The sequence below is a fragment of the Myotis nattereri genome (genome assembly GCF_964212035.1).
Source record: "Myotis nattereri genome assembly, chromosome: 3".
In the NCBI taxonomy this organism is placed as follows: domain Eukaryota; kingdom Metazoa; phylum Chordata; class Mammalia; order Chiroptera; family Vespertilionidae; genus Myotis; species Myotis nattereri.
In genome coordinates, this window is record NC_138077.1 from 39,895,949 (window position 1) to 39,923,492 (window position 27,544).

Sequence of the window (27,544 nt, forward strand, 5' to 3'; positions counted from 1 at the left end):
CTCAGTTACATGAGGTATGATATCTTATTCAAGAATGTATAAGTGATAGAGAGCCTGGCATGTGACTCCTGAAAGCCTGACCCTATTATTAGTCACAGTACTAAATACTGGCTCACTTAGTTTGAGTATTGACTAATACCTATGATGTTTCCGGCTTTTTACTAATTTCAAGTTGGTATGTGAAACTGAGGTTATAGTACTGTGTGAAAACAGGTTCAGAGAGTTTAAATAAATTCCAAGTCTTACATTTCACAAATGATGAGATGGAAATCAAACCCAGATTTGCCTAATTCTAAGCTCTGTGTTCTTTTTTAGTACTCCATATTTTCTTTATATCTCTAGTATTATTGCCTTTTAGAGTTAACATAATGTTTAACTGAATATTGATATACTTTTAATAATGTTTTTGGCTTTTGCAGGGATTTATCAAAGATGTTCATGAAGACTCCCTCACAGTTGTTTTCGAGAACAAGTAAGTTGTTTATTTATTGATAGAGATCTTAATTTTATTTTTTTAAAATATATTTTATTAATTTTTTACTGAGAGGAAGGGAGAGAAATAGAGAATTAGAAACATCCATGAGAGAGAAACATGCATCAGCTGCCTCCTGCACACCCCCCACTGGGGATGTGCCCGAAACCAAGGTACATGCCCTTGACCGGAATCGAACCTGGGACTCTTAAGTCCACAGGCCGACATTCGAGCCACTGAGCCAAACTGGTCAGGGCGAGATCTTAATTTTAAAGATGGGTAGTGCCAAACGGTTTGCTTTTGATTCTTCCTGTTGCCAGTGAAAAATGACCGCTTTTGGAAAGGCTTTTAATGGCTCGGTCATCTTATGAATTTAAACAATTCTAGTTTTGATAACTCTTCGCCTGTTTTTCTGCCCACCATTTACTCATTACTTTTTTTCATGACCCTTTTCTTTGCCAAAACACATGTGAAAATGAATCAGTAAGTAGTTTTTGCAAAAATAGATGGCACAAATGGGATTTTAATTCTTAAAAAAGCACAGATATTAAAATAATGTTGTAGGAAGCCTTCTGAGTGGCTACTGGTAGTCATTTTCAAATTGTTTAAATATTAAGGAATTTCAGTTTATAGATATTGTAACAGCTAGGTAATGTTTTAAAATATGGAAGACAGTATGCTGGCTTTGTTTAGGAAGGGTTATAAAGGAGCACTATGTAACTGAAGGTCAGAAAAGAACTGTTCAACTTTCACTTTTAAGCTGCTCTGGAACTGCCTGAAAAGATATCTGCCCAATAGCTGTTTCATGTAGAAACAAGTGTTGTGATGATTTCTGTCTTTGAACAGCTGCCATTTAGATAGTAATGGTGAAAAGAAAGCACTCAGAAATCTTTTACTTGCCTTCTATTGTGTGTGTGTGTATCCCATGCATCCCATGAAGATAGATGCTAAAAGAACATTTTATGTGCTGGTATACCTTTCAGACATATGAATGACCTATTAGAACTTAAAGTTATTCATCAACTCAGCTTATAAAATACAACATAAAAAATGTCAGTTAAACAATAGCTAAATTAGTAACTTTGATATATATTTGCTACAAACATTTAAACTAAGCTTTTACTGGTTTTAATTATGTATGTGTTCATTGTTGAAAAGATAATTTTTATGTGAGGAAAATGAACCTCAATGTAATTCAGCTATTCAAAATAATTGAGTAATTTTCTGTGTTTCTGTGAACATGTACTAAAACAGAATTATGCTGTTTATATTGTTTTATAATCTCTGGAATTATGTCTCATCCATTTATAAATGTGTTTGAAGTTGATTCCACTGCTGTTATTTGGCAGTGGTGTTGATGTGATACTATTTTGAATCTAAGTTACTATTATGAATGTAGCCCATATCATTTGCAGAATAATGTATGTACTGTTCCCTTAGGATGAGTAATTTGGCAGGTAATATGTAATTATTTCAATGATGTTAATTATTTATAAACTTCATCAAGAATCATGTAAAATTTGTTCTACCTCAACAAACTAATTACTTGGAAAATATATAATATGAAAGTTGTTTTTCTTAGGGAAAGCTAAATGATTAATTTGAAAAAAATATAGCACTAAGCATAGATTATATAGCTTCCATAGTAGGGGGTATTGGGGTACTATATTTTGATATTTTTTATTTCTCTTCTAATCCTTCAGTTGGCAACCAGAACGTCAGGTTCCATTTAACGAAGTTAGATTACCACCACCACCTGATATAAAAAAAGAAATTAGTGAAGGAGATGAAGTAGAGGTATGTATTTGTAAGTTTATTTTCTTGTATGCCTTGTATTTTGTATTTTGTATGCCTATTATTTTGTTTTAAATAAATATTCTTGTAGGAAAATCTGATGGAGAATAAATCTAATTCCATTTCTCTTTCTGTTCGCAATGGCTGTGTAAGTAACATACTTTAGTTTGGAGTCAGAACTGGGATTCATGTCTCAGCTCTACAATTATTAGCTTTGTGGCTTGGTCAAATTTCTTTATCACTAAAATGAAATGTGAGAGTTAAGGATGATAGTGCATTTGAATTGCTTTGCATGGAATCTGGCACAGTGAACTAATAATCATGTTAGTTGTTGGTTTCCTTCTTTTTCCTAATTATTTTAAAATTTGTCTTGTGCTTTCTTCCTCAGTATCTTTGTAAAATACTAATTATCACCCTTTATTATAGTGATCATTGATATAGTTTATATGTAATGTGAAATATTGTAATTAGTATACTGCCTTGTTGAATATTCTAGAAATATCTGGAGCTTTTCTAAAGTATAGGGAAAATTCATTTTCATTTAAAAATTTTGCCCAGATTTTAGCTCTAAGTTTCCTGTGTACTCTTGCTTTTGCTAAATCAAAAAGCATGCTATAACTTAATTGTGTTGGGGCACCACACCATGAGCCCACTCCCTAATAATGTTACAGCCTTTCACTTTACTCACCTTTTTCTTTTTTAGTTGACCAAAAGTGGGTACTTTTTTTGTACGGAAACCTGTAAATGTAGTCTCAGAGTGGTGTGTAATTGTGTCTGAGTACCAGTAGGTGGGTCCTATGAATTGTAGCAGTAATGCTGCTGATTACTACTGTACTATGTTCACTTGGACATTAGACTCCAGTAAAAAGTTGTGTGTTTTTTTCTTTTTTCTAAGCAGAAGCAAACTTTTATTTAGAAAGTTCCCAGAGGTAGCAGAAGTGAGCCAGCTGGGCTGCATGGGCTCAGGAAATAAATTGCAGAGGCAAAAGAAAAGCCTTTGGAGCTTAGGAAACAGAAAGGCAAAGAACATTCATCCAGGGGAAGGTGAGGAGAGAAAGGCAGGGGCCTGCTTCAGAGAGCAAGAGAGCCCTGGAGAAAAGGGTGTGGAAAAGCAGGGTGTGCTCAAGAGAGAGAAAGAGCAAAGAGTGAACTTGTATTCTTTTCTAATCAATACCTTTCTGTGAGGATTGATAAAAGAGTTTGATTTGCTTTCATTTTAAAAAATTCGTTTTAGAAGTCCCGTCCCTGTCCCCCCCGTCCCCCCCCCCCCCCCCCCGAATTCTTAGTTTTGTTCTAGAATTAGAAATATGTGGTGGCCAATTCTGAGAATAGTGCAAAAGTATTGTTTAGACACTTATTGGTAGTTTAAAGGCTCAGATGAAAGGAAAAGCTTAGAGCGCTAAGGATGTTAACAGTGTGCTTTTCCCAATTTCAGACAAGGGAGGCCTTATCTATTTCTTGGACCACCTTTGTTGTTCATTTGGAAATTGATGATTGCTGAGTGTTTTATTTCAGTTTATTTTTTGTTTTAGTCTTAGTGAAATTTGCTCCTTATAGTGTGAGAGTCTGTACCTGAAATTAAGATGTTGCTGTCATTTTTTCACTTGAAAGTTATGAAAATTTACATAAGGAAGAAGCTTAAAGTTAATCTTGCCACCTTTATTCCCCCCCCCCCCTCCCCCCCTTTGGTCACCAGTACTTAGGAATCTCTCCATATGACCTGGAATGTTTAGGAATTATGGTTGTTAGGCTTTATATTTTGAACCAAATAATTTTTTGAAAGCCCCCCCCCCCCTTCCCTTTAAATTTAAAATAATAAAAGATTAGTGTAATAAAATGGTAGAGAATTAAATAAAATGGGAATTTTCCCTCTTAGTGTAGTTGTGCTTATTGCCCACCCCAGTTTTAATCTCATTTACCAGAGTTGAGCACCTCTTCAGATTTTTTTAAACATATATATATATATATATTTTCTTTTTATTGGTTAAGGTATTGCAAATGTGTCCTCATCTCCCCATTAACCCCCAACCCCCAACGCCGCCCCCCCCCCACCCCCCCCACCCCCCCCACACACACACACACTCATGTTCTCATCCTCCTGTTGTCCATGTCCATTGGTTTGGCTTATATGCATGCGTACAAGTCCTTTGGTTGATCTCTTCCCCTTATACATTTATAAAGAATATATGAGTTTGTTACAAAAATGAGAATCTATTTATATAGAAACCCTGGGTATAACGCGTCCCGTTTGAGGCTCAACCAACTGGAGGGAAGTCGGTCCTGCAGGAGTCGTCTTGGCAACGGCTGCACCCTCCCTGAGCTGTTTCCCACGAGGGCAAGGTTTCAGGCAGGAACGCGCCCTCAGAGCACGGATGCACTGCGTCCTGGATAGCCTTGCCAAGGGCTGTGCCCTCCCTGAGCTGTTTCCCCTGAGGCCTGAGGGAAGAACCCACCCTTGGAGCGCCAGGAGTGCCCAGTAGCAGTCAGCCCTGGGTTGCTGAGGTGGAGGCCATGGCATGGTAGAACTCTGGGTCTGGCCCAACAGGGGGCATGGCCGGCCTTCAAACCAGACCCTGACAGCAGGGAGGAGGGAGCCCCATTCCTCACAAAATCCGCTGTTGAATAGCTTGCTGTCAGTGGCTTGCCAGCCAGGAAACTCATTCACCTGCATCCTGGACTCTGACAGGAAGGAGGAGGGAACCCATTCCTCATGGAATCAACAGGTGGCCAGCTTGCTGTCAGGGGCCTGCCAGCTAGGAATCCTATTCATCTGCATATCTGTATAAAGTTTTAATACATTATATTAGAGGTTGTGGCGGTTCTATTTTACCCACAGCATCTACAGGAATTGCTGCAAATTTACTTCTCGGTGGTAGGACCTTTCATTCCCAATATAAATTACCAATCCCATTAAATGAAACTTCAATTTCTAGACTCGATATAAACAGTGAAGTTGCTAAAACTATTTAAAAAGGCCCAACTTCTCATTGATGAATGCACCATGGCATCCAGTCATGCTATAAAATGCCATAGACAGATTACTAAGAGAAATTATGAATTTGAATGTTGTATTTGGTGGGAAAGTAGTTCTTGGAGGGGATTTTCAACAATGTCTCAGTATTGTACCGCATGCTATGCGATCGGCCATAGTTTAAAGTACTGCAATGTTTGGGGATGTTTCAGAAAGTTGTCTCTTACAACAAATGTGAGATCAGAGGATTCTGCTTATAGGGGATGGTTAGTAAAACTTGGCGATGGCAAACTTGATAGCAGTTTTCATTTAGGAATGGATATTATTGAAATCCCCTGTGAAATGATTTGTAATGGATTTATTATTGAAGCTACCTTTGGAAATACTATATCTATAGATAATATTAAAAATATATCTAACCATGCAATTCTTTGTCCAAAAGCTGAGCACGTTCAAAAATTAAATGAAATTTTGTATATACTCGATGGAGATTTTCACACATATTTGAGTGATGATTCCATTGATTCAACAGATGATGCTGAAAAGGAAAATTTTGCCATCGAATTTCTTAATTTCCTTCGGGAATGCCGTGTCATAAAATTGAAAGTGGGTGCAATCATCATGCTTTTGAGAAATCTTAATACTAAATGGGTTCTTTGTAATAGTACCAGATTTATTATCAAAAGTTTACGACCTAACATTTTAGAAGCTGAAGTATTAACTGGATCTGCAGAGGGAGAGGTTGTTCTGATTCCAAGAATTGATTTGTCCCCATCTGACACTAGCCTCCCATTTAAAATAATTCGACGAGTTTCCTGTGATGCCAGCATTTGCGATGACTATTAATAAATCACAAGGACAAACTGTAGACAGAGTAGGCATATTCTTACCTGAACCCATTTTCACACATGGTCAGTTATATGTTGCTTTCTCTCGAGTTCGAAGAACATGTGATGTTAAATTTCTAAATACTTCATCACAAGGGAAGTTAAGTCAAGCACTCTGAAAGTGTTTTCACTCTTAATGTGGTGTATAGGGAGATATTAGAATAAGTTTAATCACTTTATCAATCATTGTTTGCATCACTGTTGTTTTTATATCATGTTTTTGTTGTTTTTATATCATGCCTCTGTTGTTATATCCTTTTGTTACTGTTTATTAATAAATGTATATATTATTTTCATATACATTTACTAGTTTCCTTTCATCTCTCACACTTACATTATAGAGAAAGGGCAAATAGCAATATTAAAATATTTCCTCTAATTTCCTTTTAATGTGCACGAAATTCGTGCACCGGGCCACTAGTACATTATAAATTTGTGACTTTTGTTTTCAGTTAATTAGGATACCATAAACATTTTCATGTCTGAACATACAGATTACGTCACTTTTTCTAAGCATTCCATAATATTCCTTAGTTCTAGAAGACATTGAAGTTAACAATTTTTTTGCTGTTACAGAAAAGCTAGAATTAATTAATGGTCTTTTATATAAACATGTTCTGGTAATACAGTTCTAAGTGGTACACTTGCTGAATCACAAGGCATGTTACTTAAAATTTTGATATCAAAATGTATTATTTAAATACAAAATGTATCATTTTGTCTTCTAAAAATGCTTTTTTGAATTACCACTTCATAACACCTGAAGGTGTTTGTTTCCTCATTGATTGACTGGCTGGATTATTATTAATCTGTAAAGTTTTAAAAAACCCAATAGAACAGCGGTTCTCAACCTGTGGGTCGCGACCCCTTAGGCGGTCGAACTACCCTTTCACAGGGGTCGCCTAAGACCATCCTGCATATCAGATATTTACATTACGATTCATAACAGTAACAACGTTACAGTTATGAAGTAGCAACGAAAATAATTTTATGGTTGGGTCACAACATGAGGAACTGTATTTAAAGGGCCAGAAGGTTGAGAACCACTGCAGTAGAAGAAAGCTGGTGTCTTCTCATTCTTCCTTTCCTTGATTATGGAGTGTTTTTTAAATTAGATTATTGGCTGTTGACCTTTTGTTCTGTGACTTTATTTTTTTTGTCCTTGTAGTTTTTGATGTAGGCATTCTTAGCATTTTATGGATAAGTTTTTATCTGTTATATGTTGTGTTGTCATTCAGACAATTTAAATAATACTCTGTGGCTTTCACCATTAAGAAGTTATACTTTTACTTATTCAGATCTGCCAGTTTTTTTTTGGTGTGGCCTTTAATACTCATTTTAGTATTTCTATAGGTTTGTGCTCCACAAGAGTATTTAGGTTTTTAAACCAATTTGCTACTTTACTCTAGGTAATTTATTGCTTAGTATATTAATGTTTTCATTTACGTCATTGGCCACTGTTTTCTTTTTGCTAGTCACCTGATGTTCAGGCGGGCAGGCAGAGGGGTTAGGGACGATCAGGCAGGCAGCAGGCGAGCAGTTAGGGGCATCAGGCAGGCAGGCAGAGTGGTTAGGGATGATCAGGCAGGCGAGCAGTTAGGGGCAGGCAGGCAGAGTGGTTAGGGGCGATCAGGCAGGCAGGCAAGCGAGCTGTTTGGAGCCAGCAGTACCTAACCCGTAGGGATAGGGCCTAAACTGGCCATCGTACATCCCCCTGCCCCATGCCATCGTGCACGAATTTCGTGCGCCGCACCTCTAGTATGATCTATAATAGAAAATTGGTTTTGAAAGGTCTAAAATGCAAAGATTTATTTTATAACCTAATTAGTGGCTTTTATTTAACTTTAAAAAGTTGTGGTATACCCTGGCCGGCATGGCTCAGTGCTTGAGCATCGACCTATGAACCAGGAGGTCACAGTTTAATTTCCAGTCAGGGCACTTGCCTGGGTTTCGGGCTCAATCCCCAGTAGGGGGTGTGCAGGAGGCAGCCAATCAATGAATCTCTATTATCATTGATGTTTCTATCTCTCTCTCTCCTTCTCCCTTCCTCTCTGAAATCAGTAAAAATATATTTTTAAAAAAGCATGGTGGGATATATTTTCAAATATAATTAACATTTTTGATAAGTATTTGCTTAATGGTTTATGTTACTAATTAAAGATTGCTAAGAAAATGCTCAGCTTTACAAAGTTGGATGTAAAGGGAAAATGAAGAGTATCTTAGATTCTCTTAAGTTGGTTATCCTATATAATAAAGATATAATATGCAAATAGTCGTTACGCCGTGAAGTGTAACGACTGACCGCATCACACCCGGATCAGCAGGAGTGTGGGGCAGCAAGCTACAAGTGGGCAGCAGAGAGCTACAGGAGGGGGCAGGGCAGCAAGCTATGAGGGGGAGCAGGGGAGCTACAGGAGGGCTGCAGCAAGCTATTGGCACACGGATTCATGTGTAGGGCTACTAGCATAACCCTATCTAATAAAGCGAGAATATGCTAATTGACCCTCATGCTGTTGCAAAGATGGCGGTGCCCACAGCCAATAAGGAGGGAATATGCTAATTGACTGCCCCGCCCTCAAAGATGGTGGCGCCCACAGTCACAAGATGTCAGGGCCCAGTCCCCTCAGCCTCATGGTGGCAGGCGCATGGCAAGCCGGGCCCGCCCTGCACGCCTGCCTCTGGACTCCCCCGGTCCCCACCACCCCCCAGCCGTCCAGGGCTGGCCCGAGGCGCAGGCAAGCCTTGGATGGTGGCTGCCTAGCCACCCAGGGTCGCCCGAGACTCAGGTAACCAGGGGCAGCCAAGGCTTGCATTGCCGGCAGTGGCAGCAGCAGAAGTGTGATGGGGGTGTCGCCTCCCCCTGATCACCAGGTTGCCTCCCGCCCCTGAGGGCTCCTGGACTGTGAGAGGGGGCAGGCTGGGCTGAGGGACCCCTTCCTCCAAGGCATGAATTTTCATGTACCGGGCCTCTAGTACAGCAGTTCTCAACCTATGGTTGTGACCCCTTTGGCAGTCGAATGACCCTTTCACAGGGGTCACCTAAGACAATCCTGTATATCAGATACTTACATTACGATTCATAACAGTAGCAACATTACAGTTATGAAGTAGCAACAAAAATAATTTTACGTTTGGGTCACAACATGAGGAACTATTTAAAGGGCCAGAAGGTTGAGAACCACTGCAATGTTCTGGGATATTGATTTCACATGAAGTGAAATCAATAGATACTTACATTGTTTAGCAAATTAATATACACACTACATAGAAAGCCTTACATCTCAAGCTAATGTATAATTTTACATGGCTTTCAAAGTTTTCTTATTGGATTTAACAATTTGATCATAAAAGTTTATTTTTGACGTTTTCTGGTTGAAATAAGAATTGGCAAGTTTTGTTTCTTACCTTACAATTTTTTAATCCAACATTTGACTTATACAAAAGTTAAATGTATGTGTATTGTTAACATACTACCTTTAAAAATGTTTCTTGTGACCAATCTGAAAATTTTAGCTGTCTGTAGTTAGTCTTTCTGATAATACCAAGTCTGTTGTTAGTGTTAGTGCGTGGGAAATGCTGAAACATTAAAAAAAGATGTAAACATATTTTTATTACATCCTTGTCTTGGAAAATGGTGTTTTTTAAGATGTATGAAACCCACTTGTTAGGTTATCAGTCTGAAATAATGAATGAGATGATATTGTACAGGTAAATTAGTGTGTTCTAGTTAAGCTTGCTTTTCTAATGTACATTTTTTTTTCTTCATAGATTGTAATGAGACGAAATGGTGAATACAGGGGAACGATAAATGTTTCTCATATAGTTGTAAAATGGTTCATTATGATTAAACTAGGGGCCTAGTGCACGAATTCATGAACCTTGAAAGGAACTGTGGGCCGCGAGGCTGCGGTAAGCACAGGGGTGGGTCTTGGCCCATCTTATGCAACCCCGCCCGGCTCTTCCTGCCAAGGCCCCGGTCTCCAATATGCAGGCAGCCCCTCTTCTGCCACTGCTGCTCCCATGCGCTGATAGCGCCGGCCCTGCTCTCACCTGCTGACAGCACGGAGTTATTGGGGCTGGCGCCAGTAGTGGATGCGAGCAGGCTGGCACTGTCAGAGGGTGCGAGCGGCGGCTGCTGCCCTGATTGCCCCTTAGGAGCAGGGGAAGGTGGAGAAGTCCTCAGGGGCGATCAGGGCCGGCAGCCTCCGCTTTCACCCGCTGATGGTGCCGAGTGATTGGGACCATCGCTAGGCACCAGCAGCCTGTGTGATCAGCAGCTCTGCCTCCTGCTGCGGGACCAGCACTAGCAGTGGGTGCAGATGCCCAGCTGGACCACGGCGTGTGGGAACAAAGAAATTTCAGTAACCACCAGTGGCTCTTCCCGATGACAGCGATTGGCACCCTGCCTTGTCCTGGCGCATGCGCTCACTCCACTATCCCACCGCGGCTAATGCCCACCATGTTCTCCACATGCCCCCTGGTGGTCAGCGCACATCATAGTGACCAATTGGTTGGTTGTTCCATCATTCAGTCTATTTGCATATTAGCCTTTTATTATATAGGATAATCAGTTTAGTGCTTAACATTATTTAGGAATTTTCTTGATAGTTCTGTGAAAACTGGTAAAAATTTCATACCTCTGGTGTTTATTATCTCTGTTTGGTTGTGACTTTGAAAGGCATAGTTGAACATTATTAACATAAATGAAAAGTTAGCAACATCACCCTAGAATTTCTTTTTAAATCACAATTTGGTGTGTTAGTTACAGTTTGGAAACCATTTTGTAATAAGGTTTGAATTGGAGTCATTTGTTAGAAAGAATCCTTAAGTGGGCTTTTGGAATTTGATTCTTCATTTTCCATCTTTCACTCAAACCTTTAATCTGAGTACTATTATGTTTTTAGGTCTCCCATGGGCACTCCTTAATCTCCTGCTTTTTTGAGCTCTTTTTTTTTTTTGGATTTGAAGAAATTTAGTGTTGAAAGCAAAGAGGGCCGTAGCTTTAGAGTGTGAATTGCTCCCTTGAAACAGTTTGGAGATTTAAGTGAAATCTGAAGAAGGAGATTTCTATGAGGTGCTCTTATTCCAATAACATAGTTGTAAATGAATTTAGTAATCAACATTTGGAACATAGTACACTAGGGTACAGTTTTAATTCTGGGTTATTAAAGTGATTAAAAAAAATTGCACGAGATACAGGACCTCTTATCAAGGATGTGATTTGACTCACAGCACTCAGGTGGAGCCAGACTCATTGTTGGCTTCATGACAGTGGCCTTGTCTTTCAGGGATAAAGTTATTAATGAGATTTACAGAGATGGATGTAAGTGTAAAATGGGATACAACATTTCATTGTTCAGTGAGAAGTAAAGCCTCAGAGCAGTCCAAAATGGTTTATTCTCTGTTTTAGGTAAGCTTACATAGCAAGCCAGATTCCTAGAAGGTTATAATTGCTTTGGTAAAAATAGAAATAAAATAAAGGTAGTTTTAGGACCCGTTTTTTACAGCACTTAAACTTGAGGCACCCATTCACTATAGGTCACTAAAAGATACTTCATCTAGCTGAACTGCCTTCCTGAGCTAGTGCTTGGAATTGGTAAGAATTTTCTGTTTTTAGGATTTTCTTTTTGTTTTTAATCCTTAGTATGCTAGGGAAAACAGTCATCACTTATCATTTGGGGCCAGTAATCCATATTTACTGGTTTTAAAAATATTTTTAATTCACTTTACATATAATTTTTTCAGAAGTAAAAATGAAAGGATGGCAATAGTCAACATTATGAGATACCTTGATAAGCATTTAAACATAGCAAATCCAACTTTTTTTAAAATAAATATATTTTTATTTCAGAGAGGAAGAGAGAGATAGAAATGTCAATTTTGAGAGTGAATCATTGATTGGCTGCCTTCTGCACGTTGGACCGAGCCCGCAATCCAGGCATGTGCCCCGAGCGGGAATTGAACCCAGGACCCTTTGGTCCGCAGGCTGACGCTCTGCCCACTGAGCCAAACTGGCTAGGGCATCCAACTTTATATTACACATTTCCTTGGTTTTGATAATAAATATACCTAAAATGAGTATAGTTCCCTAAATATTTCTGTTCATCAGCTATTATACTTAATCCCAAAACATCATATAAATACTGATATCAATTTTAAATGCATTTCTAATTTTAGTTTATTTCTTCTGGTTCATTTGGCATATGAATTATCAGGATGTAGTACTTTAAGAATATTTGGAACTGTTGGTGGCTTCTAATTTTATTGAACAAAGCATAGTCCTCTTTGTGCTATAATTACACCATTTTAAAAAATTGCACTATTTTCATATTTAACCAATTGGGTTGACTAATCCACTGAATTTTTTGCATTTTTTCATCTGTTTCTTTCTAGTCATCTTTGTATACACATCTACCTGTGGCATTTGGCCACTTACTAACTGAATCGAGTATATTTTGGTGTGCAGACATAAAAGATGAAACAATACTGTTACGTGTCCTTATAGAAAAACAAGAATGGTCTAGCTGCTTTTTGCAGGATTTTGTATAATGGAGTCCCAGTTGAATGATTAACTGGGTGAGAATACTAAATTTCCTTTTTCTCCTTAGAAATGTATTGATTGGGAATATTGATTTAGGATATTGTCATTTGAAGACTTCATAGTCTGAGATTCTGCTTATGAGATAAATTCATATTGATCATTAGAATCTGGAGTGCTGTTGGCTCTTGGCACCAGTCTGATATCTATACTAATAAAAGGGTAATATGCTAATTAGACCGGGAGACCTTCCGGACAAAGCCATAGTGGCGGAGCTGAGGCAGAGGTGGTTAGGGACAATCAGGCCAGGAGGGGAGGGCAGTTGGGGGCAAGCAGGCCGGCAGAGGGGGCCATTTGGGGCGAGCAGGCTGGGGGGGGGGCAGTTGCGGGTGAGCAGGCTGCCAAGGGGGGGAAGTTGGGGGAGAGAAGGCCGTGCGGGGGCAGTTGGGGGCGAGCAGGCCGGCAGGCAGAGTGGTTAGGGGCGATCAAACAGGCAGGCAGGTGAGCAGTTAGGAGCCAGCAGTCCCGGATTGCCAGAGGGATGTCCGACTGCAGGTTTAGGTACACAGTCGGACATCCCTCGAGGGGTTCCTGATTGGAGAGGATGCAGGCCGGGCTGAGGGACACCACTCCTCCTGCCCCCCCCTCCCCCCCACACACACACGAATTTCATACACTGGGCTTCTAGTCTCTAATAATTGTGAAAGTCTTGCCTCTGTAAAGTTTTTTCTCTTTGTAATTATAGGTTGAAAATAATAATTATGAATTCTTAACTGTTCAGCAATATCCAAAAGCAGACTAAAAATGGTGTTTCTAGTCTTTATTTTCCTGAAAGACTATGCAATAAACTAGAGGGTGATACAGTAGTAATGATATATTTCATTGTTATACCCTTCCAAGTAATACCATCATTTTTCTGTTTCCTTTATATTTTTAAAAAATCATAGTTGGGAATAATTGAATGATGATGAAATAGCAAATTGTTTCAAGATAGAAGAAAAATATCACTAGATTCCACCTTAGATATATAAAAGGAGCCACAGGATTCATATACTAATTTCAAGATAGAGTAATTTTCTATTTTTAAAATGTTCTTATTTTTTTGGAAGACCAATGAGAAAGGATAAAAGTCAAAGTAGTTAGATTTGCTCATTAAAGAAATGCAAAAGCTAAAATTGAGTCCCTTGGAGCCTAATTGGTACAAAGGCTTTTTTTTTTTCTTTTTTTTTTTTTAAAGCTTTTTTTCTAATGGTGTACATTAACGTTGATCATAAGGTTTTGGCTTACTCATTTACAGATTTGATTTTACATTGCTTCCAAAATCACTTAGATTATCTTGAGAGAAGCTTCAAGCTTTTCAAAACTATTTATGTATCAATAGTTTGCATTTATCTCACAGATAGCTGTTAACACGTACTGATAGATTTCTCTGGCCACCTCTGTAAGAGTAACCTTAGTTTAGTCTTCTCTTCTCAGCCCCCCCATTTTCCATATATTGAAAATACATTTAAAAAGCTGCTGTATTGCCCTAGCTGGTTTGGCTCAGTAGAAAGAGCGTCAGCCCACGGACTGAAGGGTCCCGGCTTCGATTCAGATCAAGGCCATGTACCTTGGTTGCAGGCTTTTTCCGCGAGCCCTAGGTGCGTGTGGGAGACAACCAGTGGATGTATCTCGCATCGATGTGCTGTTTCTCTCCCTTCCACTCTCTTGCAAAATCAATGGGAAAATATCCTTGGGGTGAGAATTAGCAAGATAAAAATAAAAAGCTTCTGTATCATCTCCATATATAAAAGCCTAAGCGACTGAATGACCGGTGGACCACTCGCTATGATGCGCACTGACCTCCAGGGGACAGACACTCAATGCAAGAGCGGCCTGCCCTCTGGTGGTCAGTGCTCTCGCACAGCCAACCTCCTGTGGCCCCACCTGGCCATGCCAAGGGACCCTACCTGTGCATGAATTCGTGCACCGGGCCTCTAGTAAGACATAACTATAATCCCTAATGGAAACTTTTTAAATGTATAATGTTAATATCTCATAATTACAGATACAGAACATACTTTTTTTAGATAGGTGTTGTAAGATACTTATGTACTCTGCTAGATGTATTAATATGTGTAATTTTTTTTTAAAATATATTTTATTGATTTTTTACAGAGAGGAAGGGAGAGAGATAGAGAGCCAGAAACAACGATGAGAGAGAAACATCGATTAGCTGCCTCCTGCACATCTCCCACTGGGGATATGCCCGCAACCCAGGTACATGCCCTTGACCAGAATCGAACCTGGGACCCTTCAGTCCGCAGGCCGACGCTCCATCCACTGAGCCAAACCGGTCTCGGCAATATGTGTAATTTTTTGTTCAGCTAACCATTTAGTACATGTGATCTAGGTTCCTCAGCAAGGGATCTAAATGTCATATCCTTGAAGGAATTTTAAAGTAGGGTTTATAACCTTTTTTTTCCTTTTAATGTTTTTACTGATTTTTTTTTTTTTTTTTTTAAGAGAGGAAGGGAGATGGATAGAGAAATAGAAACATCAATGCCCGCAACCCAGACATGTGCGCTGACTGGGAATCGAATTGATGACCTCTTGATTTCTGGGTTGATGCTCAACCGCTGAGCCGCACAGGCCAGGCTATGGTGTTTCACTTCTGAAAAGAATTCTTAATTTGAGCATCTTATAAATACTGTCATCAGATTTACAATACACCTCTAATAAGTTCTAGCTTATCCTTCTGCTACTTGAACCATCAAAATGCAATGTTTGAAGATGAAGAATGGTAACAGAAATTGTTGTTTTACACTGTGTAAAACTACCTTGTAAGAAGCATTTAATATTTGTTTAGTAAACCCTCATGAATTTGAATTTGATTTTCAAGGACCTAAATTGCCCAAAAAAAGTTGTTTTATTTTTCAGCAGTAAAATGTAGGTTTACATAAGTCTTATTAAACTGTTTAGTACACCAGTTTCAATGCTATAGTATTTTTGATTCTTAAGTTTAAAGGGACTTGGCATTTATAATAACTTATTATTTAAAATATCGGAAACCTTTTAGGATCAATGGTTGAGGGCATTTTTTTTTTTTCCTTTCCAGGTATATTCAAGAGCAAATGACCAAGAACCTTGTGGATGGTGGTTGGCTAAAGTTCGAATGATGAAAGGAGAAGTAAGTAATGTTAACTCTTGGTTCCTATAAATGTTACTCCAACTCTATTTTGTTTTTAAAAGCCTACTTTAGAAATAATTGGTCACACATTTCATATATTCATCAACATTAATTTCTATTTGTGTTCTGAATTTGCAAACACCAAGGCTGCTCTCCAGAGATACACCCTAAGTATGTGAGGACTACCAAAGTTCTTGCTTGTGAAAACCTATAATCTACTTTAGGCAAATCAATTTGATGTAACTAAGCTGTTCTTAGCATTTGTGCCACAAGGGGGAGGGTCTACTATTTAAACTGAGCAAGGTAATTAGAATTTCATTTAAAGCTTATTAATTTTGTTCAGATGGGATTTTTAAAGTATTTTGATGTCTTTTAGTTTTATGTCATTGAATATGCTGCTTGTGATGCCACTTACAATGAAATAGTCACATTTGAACGACTTCGGCCTGTCAATCAAAATAAAACTGTCAAAAAAAATACCTTCTTTAAATGCACAGTGGATGTTCCCGAAGATTTGAGAGAGGCGTGAGTAATTTTATTTGCTATTATTTAGTGAATTAGGAATTTTTAAGTGCTACAAAATTTTTTTCCCCCCAAATACCCAATAAAAAACTTCTGATAGAACATCTTATTAATGAACAAAAGTTTTAATGGGTGGTGTTAAAATGAGATACTGGGTTTTGTATTATTATACTTGCCTCTAAATTTAATCTGCTATTTAGATCTTACACATGAATTTATTTCTCCATAGGTGTGCTAATGAAAATGCACATAAAGATTTTAAGAAAGCAGTAGGAGCATGCAGGATTTTTTACCATCCAGAAACCACTCAGCTAATGATACTGGTAAGATAACTCCATAGTTTAGGTAGTTAATAGATATTGCAGAAATTTTGTAATTAAATATTCAAAAAAAATAAAAGCTAACTTAGTGTATAGTGAATTTGTTAATACAGTGCGGGAGAAAAAATTTTTGTAGTTATAAAATGTTAAATTTTTATCTTTTCTGAAGGAGGAGAAGTTTTCATGTGATATTCTTAACATAAAATTAATTCTTAATGTGTGGTGTATTGGAACCTCTCACCCCCCATCACAATATTAATAGCAGAGTTAAATAACATGGGAATTCAGGAAGGAAAGTAAGGTTACTTCTGGGAAGAGGGGTGTATGTTAGGTGAGGAGAGAAGTGTAGTTGATGAGAATCATGGAAGGCTTTATTATGACGGTCCTGTTTGTATTATCTTGAAAAATGGTTGTTTTGAGTGATTAACTTGTTTGTTTATAGTCTGCCAGTGAAGCAACTGTGAAGAGAGTAAATATTTTAAGTGACATGCATTTGCGAAGTATTCGTACGAAGTTGATGCTTATGTCCAGAAATGAAGAGGCCACTAAGCATTTAGAAGTAAGTGAGTTTACTCATAAAAGGTATTTTGTGTGTCCCGGTTTTATTAGTATATATAAGCTCCCTGACTCAAAATTACTTACTTTACTGTTAGGTAAGGTAACTTGGGACCTATTTTGTGGCTAATACATGGAGTCATTGTGTCCTTGAAGAATTGCTGTGTATTGCTAATTCTTCTTTACAATGTTCTTAACTTTTTATTTATTTTTTTACTTCCCTGTCAGTCACAACACACTTCCATTAGTAACTAGATTATTATAACAACTAGAGCTGCGGTTCTCAACCTGTGGGTCATGACCCCTTTAGGGGTGAAAAGATCCTTTCACAGGGGTTGCAACCTAAGACCATTGGAAAACACATATATAATTACATATTGTTTTTGTGATTAATCCCTATGCTTTAATTATGTTCAATTTGTAACAGTGAAATTGGGGGTCACCACAACATGAGGAACTGTATTAAAGGGTCGCAGCATTAGGGAGGTTGAGAACCACTGCATTAGTTGGACATCCTCAGCACTGCCACGGAGGTGGGAGAGGCTCCTGCCAGCCATGAGCCTGGCTTAGGAACCTGGTTTTTGGCTAAGCGGCACTCCCCCTGTGGGAGTGCACTGACCACTAGGGGGCAGCTCCCGTGTTGAGCGTCTGCCCTCTGGTGGCCAGTGCACGTCATAGCAACCTGTTGTTCTGTTTTTTTTTGTTGTTGTTGTTTTTAAATATATTTTATTGATTTTCTACAGAGAAGAAGGGAGAGGGACAGAAAGTCAGAAACATCAATGAGAGAGATCGATCAGCTGCCTCCTGCACGCCCCCCAGTGGGGACGTGCCTGCAACCACGGTACATGCCCTTGACCGGAATCGAACCCCGGACCCTCGAGTCCGCAGGCCGACGCTCTATCCACTGAACCAAACCGGTTCGGCTGTTCTACTGTTTGGTCAATTTGCATATTAGCCTTTTATTATATAGGATAGGATTCTTGTATAAGAGAAGAGTAGGACACATAGCAAATAATTTTTAAAAGAACCTATTGTTGCTTTTCTATCCTGTCCTAAAATACTACTGCTCATCACTGGGAGACTTGCAAATACACACTGTCTAGAGAAATTGACAACTTTGTTTATCTTTAAGACAACTTTTAATACCCTTACAAATTTAAAAGTTACAAGTAGAATATGGGGATGAGTTTTGAAACATAAATCATCTGAATTGGAGAACTGCTTGTATCAGTTATTCTGGGGAATTGTTTTAGAATTACTCTTTTCTGTGGCCATGACTAATAGACTTATCAAACCATTTTTTCCCCTTCAATTATGTGACCCAAATGAGTTTCCTTTATTCCTTTTTCCTTTTTTTTTATTCAAATTGTAACGTTGACATAACATAAAATTTATCATCTTAACTATTTTTAGTGCAGCTCAGTAGTGTTAGGTATATTCAGATTGTTGATCGATCCCCATGTCTTTTTCATCTTGCATAACTGAAACTATATACCCATTAAACAGCTTCCCTTTCCCCCTTCCCTTTCAGCCCCTTGTAATCTCCATTCTGCTTTCTGTTTCTATACTTTTGACTACTCTAGATACCACATATAAATGGAATCATACAGCATTAGTCTTTTTGTGACTTGTTTACTTCACTAAGCACAATGCCTTCGATGTTTATCCACATTGTAGCATGCTAGCATTCTCTTTTTAAGACTGAATAATTTGCGTTGTATGAATAAATCACGTTTTGTTCATTCATTCATCAGTCTGCATATTTAGTTTGCTTCCAGTTCCTGACTCTTGTGAATAATGCTGTGAACATGGCTTTATAGAAAACCATTTGTATTTTTTATCTTTTGTAATAAATTCTAATTTACCTCTTTTACTAGTGTACAAAACAACTTGCAGCAGCTTTTCATGAGGAATTTGTTGTGAGAGAAGATTTGATGGGCCTGGCAATAGGAACACATGGTAGTAACATACAGCAAGCTAGGAAGGTTCCTGGAGTTACAGCTATTGAACTAGATGAAGATACTGGAACATTTAGAATCTATGGAGAGGTAAGCTGTTTTCTGTCCCTTACCTAGGATAACTTTGCTAAAGCATTGATCACATTTATTTGGAATTTCAGCTTCCCAGTGAAAACACTTTAAAATCATTCAGATTAATAATCATACATATGTGTGTGAATTGAAGATGATATTGTATTATATAGAGCAATGAAAGATTTTTGAGTAATGTGTACTATTTTCAGAAGTTTCTTAACCATAAGCTGCTTCTGGGTTTAACTCAGTTTTCTGTGCATTACAAATAATTTATTCAGATGTTTTTTGCATTCTTATTATGTGTTGGGCACTGGCAGTTGTAAATAACATAATAAAACAGCTTTGGTAGAACTTGAATTTAGATAATATTTTGTAACTAAAAATGAAATTTGTGTGGATAGGAAAATCTGAGAAATACATAATTCAAGTTTTTAATTGAGACCATCTTTCACATTAAAATGTATGGATAAGGTGTTTTTTGGGGTGATAATTTCAAGTCTTAGCTTTTCATAAATCTGACCAGAGACCTGATTTTTATTCCTGAAGACTTTAGACATGGGCATTATAACAGAGTAATTAAGATGAAAGGCTTTGGAGTCATAGTGGCTGAATTAGAATTCTGTGTTTACCCCTCTGAGTGGGTTTGGAGAATGTTACTTAATCTCCTTGTATAATTTTCTTCATTGTAAATGAGAAGTATAATAGTGCTTATTTTATAACCTATGCGGATTAAATACATTTTTTAAATTGTTATTGTATGTGGTGTATTACATGAGTACACAATACAATTGATCTAAGGTTATTAAAGAACAAGCAGTAAAAGTGGAAGTTAATGTTACTGAGAACTGAATTCCTCTTCCCCCTCTTCCATCCTTTAGTCTTTTAAAATTGTACCCAGGAGAAATTAGGAATTTAATGATGTTACTGATAGGTACTTTTTTCTAATGCATCTCTGCAAAACCAGCTTAGTAAATCATTGTGAGAATTAGGAGAGAAAAAAATGTAGACAGTATAGACAATGTGAACAATTTATTTTTAATATTCCCCTGGAGATATTTAGCATGGGAAAATGGACCAAATAAATATATTTTCATGGGTTTAAATTTGGTAAACATAAGTAAGTTAATTTCTTGCTAATTTTTTCAGAAGCTTACTAGTAAAAGGGACCTTAGAGATGACTAACCTGTTTTTGTTCTAATGGTACTTTTTTCCTAGCTTTTTAATTACTGCTTTTAAAAAAAGGTACTTAATGAATTATTTGACCTGAAAGGTCACTCTAGTAGGCTGAGCTTGTTACTAGAATGTCATAATTCAGATTTTCCTCATTTCTCATATTTTTGTTTTGGACTGTGGGGTTTATTCAGGGTTTATTTCATGTTTGTTTCTCTCTCCCTTCCTACTGTCCCAGAGTGCTGATGCTGTAAAAAAGGCTAGAGGTTTCTTGGAATTTGTGGAGGATTTTATTCAGGTTCCTAGGAATCTTGTTGGTAGGTATTTCTTCTATATGTTAAAGAAAAATGTTATTTAATTATAGTGACTTAATTGAAAATTAGTTTTGTCTGATATTTTACTTACAGTTAAGTATTTTGATAACCATACTTATTTTCATTATTTCAGTAATAACATTGTATGTGACTTGTATTGGTTGTGATAAAAAGTAAGGATATCTTCTGTACAGGGTAACCCACTAGTAAGACCCATGGCTTTTATAACAGTTTGCCATTACAATTTTTCTTAAGCCAATTTAGACCTTGGGCTCTTTCTTACTATTTTCATTCACTTAATGTATTTTTATTATTCATGTTTATCAAAATTGTAAGTACTTTTTGAAAATGTATGATAAATTTTTTTGTTTATTTAGTACCAAAGAGAAAAATAAGAGTGAATTTACAATATGGTAATAAATAGTAAAATTTTACACAATAGACCCTGAATAAATAATGATTGGTTTTTGCAAAGGTATATGGGCAGGAGAGGAGGATGGTGATGATGATATGATAGGAGGTTTCGCTGTTACGTGTTGGATGACATTAATGAAGACTATTGTGCCCATGGGTTATAAGTTGTGACACATTTTGAATCTGGAGTTAAGTGAGCATTATAGCTTGGAGTGAGTTGTTGAATAGCTTTGTTATTAATATCCTGTAGATCTGTGCTGTCTGTCCTTTTAAATGCTAATTGAGACAAATGGGAAAGCTTTTGTCACATGTTAAATACTCATGGATTATCCTAGAAGTTTAATATAAAAATAAAAATACCATAAGGTAGTGAAATTTACTAATTTACTAGGAGAGATGAATTTTCGTCACCTATCGAATTTTTTACCTTGTTGAAATAGAGCCGTTTGGGCTCCATTTTATAATTAGGCCTATTCAGCCTTTAAGAAATGATTTTTTTTTCCTTTTTTTGCTATCAGTGTTTTATTTGGCAAATTCTATAAAACAAACACTGGGGAAAAAATTTAAAAAAAAACAAAAACTCCCACCTGATAAAGATGTTTTTCTAAGGCCTATGACAACTAGAATACTCTGGTACAAGAATCTATATACAACACAAGTTGGATTTTGTTGCTACTCAGCTACTATATAAAAAGCTTTTCAATTTTGCCTGAACATTTGGATAGTTATGACATACTGCCAATTAAGCAAACTACTTTATCTGTTCTTGGAAATCACTGTCCTCTGTAGAATACTTTCAGTATTATGGTATGAAGTATTTATTGTCAAATGAAATCACTGTAGACAAGAAAGCTGCTTTTGAAAATGATCCCCATTTTGTTTAAATTCTACTCAGTTATTGACATCTATCAGTACTAACATTGGTTTGCTGCTTTACAGAGTGTAATTTAACTTAGGTTTCTTTACCTATAAAAATGATTTGAGGTATGTACTAGAGAATCAGGGTTCTTTTCCAACTCAAGAATTCTGTAGAAGATAGCCTTGATCTTAGAGTTTGTGGTAGTGTTAATTTTTAGTAAAAAGTCCAGATATTTCAGAAGTGAGGAAATTGGATATATTTGTAGTTTTCTGATTCTTTATTTATTTTGTGCAACAATGTCTGTGCCTGTCATGTCTCTTTTTTCCTCTACCTGTCTTGGTTGGCTTTGATTTGGGTTATTTGTGTACTCTTTAGGAAATATACATTAGCAGCAACTATTATACGTTGGTGAAATTTTCAGAAGAAGTATAAAGATTTCAATTGGTTATTGTGTATAATAATACTACATTTTCCTCCAAAATGTTTTATGGGTGAAGCAGACTTTTGAAAAGTAATACATTCTTAGTCCAAGTGAAAGAGGAAAAGAGGACTGAGGAGTAAAAGGGAATGAGGACTACTTGGTGGGTAAGTTCCAGAGAGGATTCCTTTACACATTCAGGTTCCCAAGAATTCTAGAACTTGGCCATTCCCACCCCTTCCAAATAAAAAGAAACAGTACTATGTGAACATTGACTTGAAAATGAATCGAAATCTTTATCCTCCTAGAAGCCTTCCCTTAATCACTTCTCTACTCTGTCCCTTCAGCATTTTTGCTCAATACTCAATTTATACTACAGGTCTGCTTCAGTTTTATCAGTATGCTTTGGAATTTAAACTATGGAAATGATCAGTTAAAATTTTGACGGTCTCTGATGGGACTAAAATAAAACTTGCAGGTAGGTCCTTGCCACGGACCCCAGAAGGGTGATGGATGTTCACTCACCACTGATACAGTTCACAAGAAGAAAGGGGCACTAAGATTGGGGTGGGAGGGTTATGACATATCCTGACTTTCGTTATTTCGAAAAGGTATTTGCTTATTTTTAGCAGGGTCAAGGATGGAGTTGCTGCTTGAGCTTCACTGTGTTAAAAATGAAGGTTGCTTTTATATGCTGCTGCTAGAGCTAAGAGAAGACATGTGAATTCCCTGACCTACTCTTATTTTATTTTATTTTTTTTGCCTATTCAATCACTGTTGCTTTTAAATTTAGGGTTATTAGTGGGGAAGGAGGCTTGAGAATAGGGACAGAAAATCTATAATAGTGTCTTTGCTGTATTGGCTGGCTTACTGTTACCATTGTTCCCTTACTCATTCTTTAATGAAAACTTGTTCTCTCAAGCATGCAGTAGGAAAATTTTAATTTTCACCCCTTTCAACCAAAATTAATTTATTGTGGAAATAGATTGCTGACTTTAACAATAAAAAAATTATTAGGGATTTGGACTTAAATAACATGGACTTGTTTAATAACATATGGTGTTGCTGTTAATTTTATAAGAGATACATCGTTTCATGTAGGGAAGGTTACCTGAAAATACTGTTCCCAGGTAACAGTCTGCAGTATTGGTTTGTTATTTTATGTGAATGTATGTTGTAACTAATAAGTTCCTAAGGGGAAGAGAAATCTTCATGCTTCTTTTTTAGGTTGTCCTTTAATTATTGGATACTTTAATTATTGGGTACTGCTGTTTGACACTTAGAGGTTAAGTATAGAGAAGGTAAATAATTTGGATTTAATGTCATTTTATAGTATTTCATATCTAGGAAGACAGCATACCAGACACATGTTGTATGTATCTGTATAGCTGTGAAGTACTTTTTAAAAACTTAATGGTGTAAAATGTTATACTTGTTAAATGTTAACATTTAATTTCTACAAAGGGAATATTTTAAAAGTTACGTCTTCAAGTCACAGTTATCTTTTGAATAAATAGAAACTTGAAAATAAATTCAAGATTTAATTTGTTAATTGTTTGAATAATTATGATATATAATGAATATAAACAAATTGATCTGATTAATGCTAAGATAGGGGTTTTTTTTTGCCTCTATATAAGAAATGGGTTGGACTTGATATTTTAAAAATATAAAAATGATGTAGTACATTTTAAAAGTTTATTTAGACTTTGAGAATGTTTTCCATGTGAGCAGCATTGTCAACCCAGTTAATGATAGCCTGCTGGAGAGAGGAAGTTTGAGACCTACAATAAAACTTCTCAGTAGTCTTTAGGGGTGAGTTAATGAGAGTACAAAGATAGAGCATAGCTTGGTTTTTATAATTTGATAGCAAGTTATAAATTATTTGAAAGGGTTAGCAGTATTGATTTTTAACTTACCATTATATTTGTTTTCTCTTATTAAAGGAAAAGTAATTGGGAAAAATGGCAAAGTTATTCAAGAAATAGTGGACAAGTCTGGTGTGGTTCGGGTGAGAATTGAAGGAGACAATGAAAATAAACTACCTAGAGAAGATGTGAGTATTTAAAATGTAATTTAATTGGCCTGGGTTTTTTTTGTGGGGTGTGTGTGTGTGTGTGTGTGTGTGTGTTTCATATTCTTTTCTTAGCTGACTTCATGTTATTTTGTATTTTGGAAATTGTTTTATGAAATTATATCTAGTGAGCTACTTACACTCTAGTGCAATGGACTTTTCTTTTAAAAAGTTTTGTTCCTTCTGATATTTCTTTTATCAAGTCTACTTTTCATCATGGGCTCTGGGTTCTTAGTTGGTTTCTCAGTACTTGGGTAAAATGCCAGTTTTTTAATAAAAGCCTTCAATTTGATCATGTTAACAGTCCCTTTTACACTTAGAATGTAAAGCTGTTCAATTTGATACTAAACAATACAGTCTTTTATGAAGGAATTCTTGACAACTCTCCCTAGCATTTTTATAGAATCTGAAAGCACTATTTCTTAATTGAAATCTGTAAGGTTTTCTGTTGCTATTTTGATATGAACTTTCTGAAATTTCTTTTCAGTCCTACTTCTCATATGTAGATATCTTGTCTACAGTGCTGTTCTTTGCTTTCATAGATCACTTCCAGGATTTCTTTATTTTGTGGCTTCAGTAATCAACTCTGTAGAGTTGACTTAAACTTTGTATGTTTGAATATAAGGCAAGAATTTTCCTACAAATTATCTTCCAGCAATATACTCATATATAACTTCTTCAGTGTTGCATAATAGATAACTGTTTGGAGAGTTTGTTAGCCTATTGGATAGAATCAGTCTCATAAAACAAAACAAAAAGCTGTAGACATTTAGCGTAAGTAAATAGCTTCACATAAGGATGTTGTAATGATGCCTGTAAGATAGTCACTTCCTTTATTCATTTTAATTAGTTAGAATGTGGAGGAAAATGAATGAGGAAAAACAAATGAATAGTGTTTATACATATGAGTACTTGTGGCTCAGATTGATTTCATTTTGCACTGTTTTGAAAATTACTACAAATCTCAAGTAATTTTTACTTATTCTTAAGCAAACCCTCCTTCCTTTCTCACCATTTTTGCATGACTTTAAGATGCCTTTGAGATAAGGAATAAAATTAATGTTTCATACTATTATGGTCACTTTCCCTCTTTATGCTTAATATATAAGATAATAGAGATCTATTGGCATACTACCACTATTGAAAATTAGTCTGAAGATCATGATGTTTACTGGCAAAGGCTAATAAACAACTCAAGTATAAATTTCTTGGCTTGATACTACTATGTCATCTTCCCTTACCTTTATTTATCCCAATTGATTTTTAATATTTACCATCTTGTTGCAAGTGAATTCTAGGTTCTCCTTCAAATATAAAAATTTATACTTTTCAGTTTGTAGAATTGGTCAATTGTTCCATTTCTGTGCTAGGTTAAATGTAAATGCTTACAGAAACCAAGAAAATCATGTTAAATGATTAAGCAGGTTGAGATTTACAAGATAGGGGTGGGAGGGCACCAAGTATCTTTCTGTAAAAGAAACATGCTGCTTAGTTCTAATTTGGTTGATGTGTGGGAATGCTGCATTGTGTTGCTAGATCATCTGATATTTTTTACGAGAAGCTGAAAATCTATAATACTATAAAGAATTTTTTCAATTTCCTAAACATTTTATGTTAAAATGAATCTGAAGTTTGGTAATGGTTTATTTCGGGCCACCATTCCACAGTTTAAGCCACCTAAATCCCCTGGGGAGTGTTTTATAACTTGCTTTCTCCAAAATCTTTGGTGACTCATCTCTGGTCTGAGATGACCTTTGTATTCGTAGTAATTACTGTTGGTATACTAGGGTATGTAATGATTTTCTTTTACATTTTCTGGTTTATCTTACATCTCCAAGCCAGGTAATAAACTCAAGAAATCAAATCTGAATTTTCTCTCTCTCTCTCTCTCTCTCTCTCTCTCTCTCAGTTTTCCCCTATCACCTCTCTCTCTCTCTCTCTCTCTCTCTCTCTCTCTCTCTCTCTCTCTCTCAGTTTTCCCCTATCACCTCTCTCTCTCTCTCTCTCTCTCTCTCAGTTTTCCCCTATCACAATGAATTTTATAGAGTAGGCACTTGATAAATGTTCAATTAATTAAGTTTGTTTGTTTGTTTTTTAATTTAAGATTAAGAATTCCCACCTAACCAGTTTTGCTCAGTGGATAGGGTGTCGGCCCACACAGACTGAATGGTCCCGGGTTTGATTCCAGTCAGGGGCATGTACCTTGGTTGCGGGCTTGATCCCCAGTGGGGGTTGTGCAGGAGGCCAGCTGATCAATGTTTCTCTCTCATCGATGTTTCCTAACTTTAGATCCCTCTCCCTTCCTCTTTGTAAAAATCAATAAAATATATTGAAAAAAAAAAAAAAAAGATTAAGAGTTCCCCAGTCTCGGTAGGGGCTTGTGCAGGAGGCAACCAATCCATGTGTCTTTCTGAAACGGATGTTTCTCTCTCTTCCTCCTCCCTCCCTTTCACCTCTCTCTCCCTCCTCCATCCTTTCCATTCTTTCTAGAAGTCAATGGGAAAAATATCCTTGGGTGAGGATTAAAAATACATAAATAAATAATTCACCACTTAAATTTTTAAAAAGTCAGTTTGAAAATAAGCCATAGAGTAGTTTCTTATATAGAATCAAAAGTTCTTAAGCTACACTTAGTTCCATAAGGAACTATTCTATAAAATCAAGAAAATGAGAAGAGACACTGAAACACATTGGATCACTTTATTTAGGCTATACTCATTCCCCTTAGCCAATAGTATGCTGGAAGTGTATTTCTTTTTTTTTCTTCTTTTTAATATATTTTTATTGATTTCAGAGAGGAAAGGAGAGGGAGAGATAGAAATATCAATGATGAATCATTGATCGGCTGCTCCTGCATGCCCCCTACTGGGGATTGAGCCTGCAACCCAGGCATGTGCCCTTGACTGGAATTGAACCTGGGACCCTTCGGTCTGCAGACCGATGCCCTATCCACTGAGCCAAACCAGCCATGGCTAGAAGTGTATTTCTTTGAAGAAGAAATCATCAATTAGTATCTTAATTCTCTTCTACTTTT

General features: G+C 36.8%; 1 protein-coding gene across 6 annotated transcripts in view; it reads left to right on the forward strand.

Moving 5' to 3' along the window:
- FXR1 (FMR1 autosomal homolog 1) overlaps nucleotides 1–27,544 on the forward strand; it is a 65,477-nt gene that overhangs the window by 23,804 nt on the left and 14,129 nt on the right. For all 6 annotated transcript variants that reach the window (XM_081087846.1, XM_081087847.1, XM_081087850.1 and 3 more), the window contains exons 2-10: nucleotides 420–472; nucleotides 2,176–2,269; nucleotides 15,760–15,831; nucleotides 16,208–16,356; nucleotides 16,583–16,676; nucleotides 17,116–17,232; nucleotides 19,106–19,276; nucleotides 20,670–20,748; nucleotides 24,383–24,492. In XM_081087846.1, coding sequence (XP_080943972.1) covers nucleotides 420–472; nucleotides 2,176–2,269; nucleotides 15,760–15,831; nucleotides 16,208–16,356; nucleotides 16,583–16,676; nucleotides 17,116–17,232; nucleotides 19,106–19,276; nucleotides 20,670–20,748; nucleotides 24,383–24,492 — 939 coding nt within the window. The remainder of the gene's footprint in view (nucleotides 1–419; nucleotides 473–2,175; nucleotides 2,270–15,759; nucleotides 15,832–16,207; nucleotides 16,357–16,582; nucleotides 16,677–17,115; nucleotides 17,233–19,105; nucleotides 19,277–20,669; nucleotides 20,749–24,382; nucleotides 24,493–27,544) is intronic.